We start from the raw sequence: 8,700 nt of genomic DNA, 5'->3' as shown, positions 1-8,700 counted from the left end.
AATTTATTGCTTAATTTTTTTTACTCAGATTGTGTGAGCTAGTCTGGGCCAATATAAGGTGAAAAATAAACATTTCTGCACCAATTTATTTGTGTGATCTTATCCCAAATATATTTTTTCCATGGGCCAGTAAATGTTTATTTCCTCCTGTTTACTGAATGTCTTTGTCATGTCTCAGTCCACATCGATGTTAATACGAAGCTCAGTGAAGTATTTCTATTTTTTTCTTGTTGCATGTGTAACACACCTCAAAAACGTATCAGGTGATTGTAAAATCTACATCTTAAGCACACAACTTTATAATCTTGAAATATTATCTTGGCTGTTTTGATCCGTTCACGTCGAAACACCCAGATATATCTGAAAAAAGATAAAAGCACAGGATTGGTCAGAGGAATCATTCCAGACACTTGGTTTCTTGGTGTCACCGAATCACAGATTATTTGCACAGAATTGAGGAAATCTCAGATCAGTGGTATTATGACACATCGAACCGAATCATATCACGCTGAAGGGCTGGAAATGGAGAAACATTCCAATGCATTTGTCAGCAGAGATGCGATTTCTATCCAAAGGGCGTAGAAGTCAGTTTATTACATCTGACCTTTCTGTTCTATAAACAGATACGTACTTGGAACTCATAAATGATTCTTAGAAACGGTTTTTTATTGCCCCGTAGTCATAACAGCCACACCTCTCTTTGCTATTTCAATTTGATCTGATTATGGATCTTGCCCGGGATAAAAAAAAATATATATTTCCTGTTAATCCTTCTATTATTTATATTAACCACCAGTTTAGCTGCAGGAAACCCTTCATAAGAGAGACGTGAACCCGTGAGACTCGTGCACACGGATTTCTGGAGAATATTTGGCATAAAACTCGTCAGATACATGGTAATGAACCTAAGAGGTCTTTGAAAGGAAAAATTATATTTTTAAAGTGTACTTGATAAAATGTGTAAAAAACATGAAACATAAAAAAAAAATTCTTACAAATATATGTTTTGATTGTTTGAATGTGATCACATTTATTAGCACTAAATAAAAATAAAAATTTCGTTTAACTGATATAATAAAAAAAAAAAAAAAAAAAAAAACATTAGATCATCAGGACAAGACTCATTAGATCACGTGTGTGTGTAAGCAGAGTTCTTCTAAAATGATGCTGGGAAAGACATTGTGTTGTTGTAGGCATTAAGAGGAAGCACTACTGTTCTGCCTGCTTCTCTTCTTCGCTTTCCTCCTGAGGTGTAACTTCCTGTTTCAGAGCTGCCGCTGCTTTCCTCCGTTCTGCCTCTGTGATGGTCATAGGATGCAACGGGAAAAATCCGGCCAGTCCTGAAATATACGAATCGCAAACAAGGAGTTAAAACGTCGTCAATTCAGAAACAAACAGAGTTCCAACGTTGATGCACTGACCTAAAAGTTTGGCTATGGGTTTAGTAGGATGAGCTCCACATCCCATCCAGTACTTGATCCTGTCGTAGTTGAAGCTGACCAGTTTCTCGTTGTAGATGTTGGGGAGCGGGTCGTACGATCCCAGCTGCTCGATATATTTTCCATCTCGTGCCCTTTTGTTGTAGGCGGCCACGATGCGGTAAAATGGTCTGTTGGTGGCTCCACCCAGTGCCAGGCGGATAACCACATGACCGCCGTGATACTTTTTCAGTAATAATGATGCTGTAACCGAACAAACACAATTCATATTTTTATGATGGATTTCTTAAATATAATATAAACCCTTACTGAGCATATTTCTTTGTCTCATTCACTTTGTCACATTTTTTTCCGAAACAAAATCATCTCCGCATCAGGTCTCACAAGTCCTACGGTGAAATGACACGAGGGTTAAAGATTCATTCCACCTCGTTCAAATTAAGTCGGAGAAAATTCAGATTCACTTTCAACACAAGTGACAGGTTGGATGTTTATCTTGAGCTTTTATTTATACTGAGAATTTGATCTTCATTAACTTTAAGGTGTAAATTAAAAACACATCTATTTCATTACTTAAGAAAACGTTTAACCTTTAATTGATTTCTGAAGTCTGTTCAAAAGAAGGTCACAGAATCTCTGGCCATAAACTCCACAGATAAACTCTTTAAATGCTTTGTGATGTATAAGATTTTATCAGTTAATATTTTTTAATAAATACTTACACAGATGTACCATGGTTCTGTTTTAATCCTAGAAAATAATCAAAAGCCACAAAATCAATCAATCTCAAAGAAATGGTTTCACAATTTGCAGAAGATTGTGATAATAAAATATGAGTTTAAACCATAAAACTTATGAATTATCATAATAATCTGCCAGCTGCTACATGCTAAATACATGGGACACTTACATGGGAATGAACTTTCTTATCGCAAAAATTTCATTTCTCACTTCAAAGATTTCGACTCACTTTGTATATAATCTTGGAGATGTATTTCTTGGAGAAGAAATTACGGTTCGCTTCGTAAAACAGCAACACCGACATCAACGTGACATTTGCAAGGGCGCCGCCATTTTTTTTGTGTTTGTGTGTGTGTGTGTGTGTGTGTGTGTGTGTGTGTGTGTGTGTGTGTGTGTGTGTGTGTGTGTGTGTGTGTGTGTGTGTGTGTGTGTGTGTGTGTGTGTGTTTTTTTTTTTTTTTTTGCATGGGAAAATGTAACCGGAAATAAAATTGTACCTGCAGTTCCACAGACTGTCCACTCGATGGCGACAATGTACTGTTATTTACACGTGTCATTTGAAAATATTTATTTTGTACAGAAAAAAAATCGTTGTAGATTTTTTTGCAATATTTAGTCGTTGATTTTATTTTTTTATAATTATAATTTGTTTTTACTCTTCTGCTTTTTAGCCTATTTTTTATTTATTGTATGAGATACCTATTATATGAAAGCAACAAAAAACACAAATGTTGGATTTTGTAGGAAAACATTAGCATTAATACAGACAGAGAGAAGGAAATAAAAAATAAATAGAAAATAAAAAAAGAGCAAGCATTTATTCCACATTTTGGCTTTTTTAGGAAGAAGTATAATGTGTGTTAGTGATGCTTAGATGACTGGATGATGTGGCTGAGAAAAGGAAAAAGCCCCATTTTAGCTGAATGCATGAGTTTATGGGGGATTATGAGGTTTATAATGTTGTTATTGTTATTACTATTATTAATCCTTCCTAATTACTTTTCAGATGATTGGGGGACATTTTATTCTGTCCTCAGGCCACCAGGACACAGTTAAAAGGCAAGAGCAGATTTCCTGTGGACTGTGAGGAAATTAAATATAATGATTTCAAGAATTTTTTTCAAAGAATCCTTTAGGGGGTCAGTAATTTTGGCACATATTTTGTTGGCAGCCTGTTTTAGGCAATAACAAGCAACAAAGTGGAGTTACTTCAACCACAAAGTAAGCTATTATATATATATACATTTATTATCGAAACAATGAGTGAGTTAAGGAGGGCATGGTGGCTTAGTGGTTAGCACGTTCGCCTCACACCTCCAGGGTTGGGGGTTCGATTCCCACCTCCGCCTTGTGTGTGTGGAGTTTGCATGTTCTCCCCGTGCCTCGGGGGTTTCCTCCGGGTACTCCGGTTTCCTCCCCCGGTCCAAAGACATGCATGGTAGGTTGATTGGCATCTCTGGAAAATTGTCCGTAGTGTGTGTGTGTGTGAGTGAATGAGAGTGTGTGTGTGCCCTGTGATGGGTTGGCACTCCGTCCAGGGTGTATCCTGCCTCGATGCCCGATGACGCCTGAGATAGGCACAGGCTCCCCGTGACCCGAGAAGTTCGGATAAGCGGTAGAAAATGAATGAATGAATGAATGAATGAATGAATGAATGAGTGAGTTAACACATACCTGTAATTTTAGAGCTGCATGTCTGTCAGAAGTCTTTAAAATGTCCCATAAGCAAACAGATGATGTAAATTTATCATTTTTTAGGTGTCTCCACCCCTCACCCCAAAAATAATAATTAACATTTTTTTTAAAAAGCTCATAAATTAAAACTGTTAATTTTCTTTAAAATCAATTTTTTAAATATAATGATTCTCTTGTTGAGTCTCTATTGTTTTAGCTGATAATCATATGTTTTTATATATAATAGTTTATATATAATATATGTGAATATGTGAATAACATTCAATATGATATAAATATTTTTACCTTCTGACTATTAATTAAATTATTTTAATAATATAGCAGCACAACACAGCTCTCCTTGTATGAGTTCTTTACTCTGATTGGTCAGAATTTTGGATTCATTTTCTGTAACAGCCGTTCTGCCAGCGTTAATGTGGTCAGGTTATTTCTTATTTGTATCAGTTTATTTCATAAAAAAAAAAAGCTGGAGGTAAATTGAGGGTTTTACTTAACATACATACAGATTGACGTTGTAATTTTTCTATCGCTCCATCGTTGTTCCGCTCAGACTTTCTGTAATAACGTTTAAGAAGCAATTTCCTTCCACACCTAGCCTCATGGAGTTAAGTCGTTTGGCCTGAAGAAATGTAGATGGAATCTACAAGTGCGCTTGTGTTTATATGCATAGACGTGGCCTGGAGGTGCACAGAAACAAATCACCAATCACCCTTATCCACTTTAAAAGGCTTTATGCACTTAAAAGGCGTTTTGGAGCCAGCCAGATTGGATGAGCGCTCGCTTTTAAGATGTACACTTTGAGCTCTACGGCCATCCAGACAGCTCCAGCACATGATAGTCATACTTCATTAGAGGAAAGAGCCCTTGGCCCTGTGTGTGTGTGTGTGTGTGTGTGTGTGTGTGTGTGTGTGTGTGTGTGTGTGTGTGTGTGTGTGTGTGTGTGTGTGTGTGTGTGTGAGGAGGACACTTCACTCTCACTCCCTGGGTCACACTCCTGAGCGCAGGACGAGATCGTGAGGACAGACACTACTGTTTATCAGAAAGAGCCGTGTTCTAGAGAGAAGAGAAGAGCGAGCACTTTGTGATAAAGTTGTGTTAAAGTCTAGTGGAGTTAATAAACCGCAGCGTCCCGCAAGGCGATGATGAGACGACACTGTAAACATTCTGATCCTAATGATAAAGGTGAAGCAGCACTTTCACTGATGTCATTTACTGATAAAAATATATTTTTTCTTTTCTTTTTTTTTAAGGAAAATTGCCATTTAAACCCCTTGCAATAACTTCAAAAGGGCTAATCAGGAACTCAGCAGGGACTTAATTCAGGTCAGTGGATCTCGATATCGGTTTAATTTCCATGCCATACTGGTCAGAACAGGAAGACTGTGTCGAGTGCAGACTCGCGTCCTTACATCCAAGTCAAGATGCTTTTATTGTCATTTCACCCATATATAGCTGTTACAGTACACAGTGACATGAGACAACGTTTCTCCAGGACCACGATGCTACATAAAACACAGACAGAGCTAAGGACTTAGTAAGTAGTCGTAGTCACATAAAGTGCAACTGTGCAGCCTGGTGCAAACAGTGCAGGACAAGTCAGACAAGACAGACAAGACAGTGCAGGACAAAAGACAAAAGTGCAAACAAAAAATTACAAGATGATACACAATCAACAAAAAGTGTGGACAAAACAGCATGTAAACTCTGTGTGTGTGTGTGTGTGTGTGTGTGTGTGTGTGTGTGTGTGTGTGTGTGTGTGTGTGTGTGTGTGTGTGTGTGTTGTGCTCAGTACAGTTCAGTTATTAAGGAGTCTGATGGCTTGTGGGAGGAAACTGTTACACAGTCTGGTCATGAAGCCTGAATGCTTTGGTACCTTTTTCTAAACGGAAGGATGAAGAGTGTGTGTGAGGGGTGTGTGGGGTGAAGAGTGTGTGTGAGAGGTGTGTTGGGTCATCTACAATGCTGTTGGCTTTGCGGATGCAGCGTGTGGTGTAAGTGTCCATGATAGAGGGAAGAGAGAGTCCAATGATTTTCCCAGCGGTCCTCACTATCCGCTACAAGGTCTTGCGATCCGAGATGGTGCAGTTCCCAAACCAGACAGTGATGCAGTTGCTCAGAATGCTCTCAGTGGTCGCTCTGTAAATAATCCTTACATTACAAACTATTCACTTATCTAATACAACCATTTTAGGAGGCTAAGAATCTTAAATGATCAAATGAGTCTACTAAAGAAGCTTTAAAGTGTAACAGAATAGTTCAATGTTAAACACCACACAGGTTTATTCAGCCTTTCATTTTCTTGTGTTTACACAAACTCTCTGCAGAACCCTTAAAGTTTCCATCAAAACCTTGAAACACAGTTTTCCTGTTAGAAAGCTTTCAGGATGAATCAGTGCAGAAGGACAGTATAAGATTGCTGAAGTCTTCAAAGAACCGAGTAAACATAAACCCCAAACACAGGAGGGTTCAACTCCAGATGGGCTCTAAGAAAAAAGTAACACGTTATAATGTCAATTAAGACACCAGTTATTATACAGCTAATACACCACTTAATACAGAGTAATTATGCCAACAAGCACATTAGTTATTACAGTTAATACACAGTTGTTACACAGTTATTACATCAGTTATTACAGTTATTATACAGTTAATACATCACTTATTACTTCAGTTAATATGTCAGTTATTACAAGGTTAATACAAGAGTTATTACAAGGTTGATACATCAGTTAATACATCACTTATTACAGTTATTACATGAGTTATTACGGTTATTTCAACGTTAATACAGTTATGGTTTAGATAAACAAACACATTTAAGTTGATTTATGATGTGTTATGTTTGTGGTATTTATATTTATATTCATGGGTGTATTTAAGATTGTTAAAGTGCATGCTAGATCTAATGCACTATGGCATCCATGATGACTAATATAACTCAAAGTTACGTGTGTGCATACAGTAACATGCTCATTTTTAGAAGCTTTTGTTTTATTTGTCAACAAAGAGATTCTAGGAATTATATTTCAAACCATAAATACTTAGATTTTTTGCATTTCAGTGTTTAAGCTTTTGGCCTGATGCTGCCACACACACACATTTATTTATTTATTTATTTATTTATCTATTTATCTATCTATCTATCTATCTATTCATTTATTTATTTTTAATTAATTCTTTATTTATTTTTTGTCCATGTCATTTTCAATTTTTATGAAGTGAGAATGTAAGATCTCAACAAAACACATTTGTTCTACCGTGAGAAAAATGAAAAGTCTTCATATATTTACAGACAAATGAGTTTTCCTTATACAAAATCTGACTGTAAAGCTGAAATGATTTCCGAACAACATTTCTCTGTACACTAGCAGAGCTGGGCTTTGACTGATCTCCACTTTCACTGCACTGTTATATAAAGATGTGTATCTCTGACCTGCTCGCTGTCTCTAATGAAAGTGTGAAGTCTAACAAGCAGCAGCTCTCTCCTACTACATGACATCTTACACCCTTTCTCTCCGGCCTCCCGGATAAAATAATTTTGCCAAGGAAGCAATAACACATTGACATAATTCTCAGCAGATGTGAGCATGCCTCTGCAAGTTAACAAGGTCCACAGGGAGGGCCGAGAGCCGCCGCCATAGCAGTGTGAGCTGGTGAGCTGCAAGGAGATGAGATGAGATGGTCCATGGGGATTTGTGAACGGCTCTGGAGTTCTCTCAGGTACCTGACACGTACGGTTAACTTTCAGTGTAACTTTAATTGTGAGTCTTCTTTAAACTTCTGGACTTTTTTGTCTGTCCTGTGAGTTTAAATCGATTTAATACATAAGAAAGGAAACATTAGTGGAGGAATGTGATGCTGTGTAAGTCTTTCCAAGCTTGGGTACTGTGTTCATTGTTATTCTTCAGCCATAAGCTCGAGAAGAGCTTCTAATATTTAGTAAAATAAAATGGAAACATCTGAAAAAAAAACACAAAAAAATTTTGTAACCTGCATGTAATGTATTTTTAAAGCTTTTCCCTACAAGATCATTAAAGTTCAAACTGTACAATATTTCCACATTTTTTTCTGAAGGATTTATATTAACATGTGAAACCACGAGAAAGCTATAGTTTAGTTTCCCAAAATGCATATATAGGGTACAGTATATGAGATCACCGTGGCTCATCAAATACATCAGAAACATCATGCTGGGGAAACACTTTAGGGTTCCTGTGAAAAAAAAAAAATCCAAGAACCCCTTTATTAAGAACTCATAAATATCCTTAAAAAATCTATTGAATTATATGTTAAGAAAAAAAATATTGATCAATAATATGGAATTTTCTCTTAAAACACATATTTAAACAACAGGAGTTCTTTAAGGGTTCTTTAATAATACACTGAACCTTTGTTTTAATTAATATGGGCATGTGGCATTTTCTGTATGATCAGGATTATATTATTTTCGAATTATATCATTATAGTATTCATGTATTTGCGTGTTCAGTTGTATTAGTTGGTGGTGTTAAGTGGAACCTCAAATAAACACATCTAGTCCCCTCTAATAGTAACTTGTCTCTGAATTAGGCCACATTAATTTCATGAATAATTCTATCTAGTATTTAATAAGTATAGTATTTAAAAAGGTTTTCTTTTCTAAAATGTAAAAACAACAACGACAACAAAAGTCATTTGAATTTATTTGCATTATCAAAATTATTCCACACATTATTATTATTATTATTATTATTATTATTATTATTATTATTATTATTATTATTATTATTATTATTATGTCTTAATTGATTTGTTAAACACACACCCTACATGCATGAGTTGAAATA

General features: G+C 36.2%; 1 protein-coding gene across 2 annotated transcripts; it reads right to left on the bottom strand.

Annotated features, from left to right (window-relative positions):
• Positions 1-1,000: 1,000 nt before the first annotated feature.
• On the bottom strand, positions 1,001-2,548 carry mrps16 (mitochondrial ribosomal protein S16). 2 transcript variants are annotated; one of them, XM_027168830.2, is made up of 4 exons: positions 2,410-2,548; positions 2,162-2,189; positions 1,422-1,682; positions 1,001-1,340 (listed from the first exon to the last, which is right to left on the bottom strand). In XM_027168830.2, exons 2-4 carry the CDS (start codon positions 2,172-2,174, stop codon positions 1,210-1,212), a joined length of 405 nt encoding a protein of 134 aa, XP_027024631.1. In that variant the 5' UTR covers positions 2,175-2,189; positions 2,410-2,548; the 3' UTR covers positions 1,001-1,209. The 2 variants fall into 2 exon arrangements, with proteins under 2 accessions (XP_027024631.1, XP_027024632.1); XM_027168831.2 differs by having other exon boundaries at positions 2,350-2,498.
• Between the last annotated feature and the right edge of the window lie 6,152 nt (positions 2,549-8,700).

Source organism: Tachysurus fulvidraco, chromosome 2 (assembly GCF_022655615.1).
Source record: "Tachysurus fulvidraco isolate hzauxx_2018 chromosome 2, HZAU_PFXX_2.0, whole genome shotgun sequence".
Lineage (NCBI taxonomy): Eukaryota > Metazoa > Chordata > Actinopteri > Siluriformes > Bagridae > Tachysurus > Tachysurus fulvidraco.
The sequence above is the reverse complement of the archived record's forward strand: the minus strand, read 5'-3'. Positions and strand labels throughout refer to the sequence as shown.

Coding starts and splice junctions, on each gene's coding strand:
- mrps16 (XM_027168830.2), bottom strand. Junction 1,341..1,421: donor ACCCATAGCCAAACTTTTAG/GTCAGTGCATCA, acceptor CGTATATTTCAG/GACTGGCCGGATTTTTCCCG.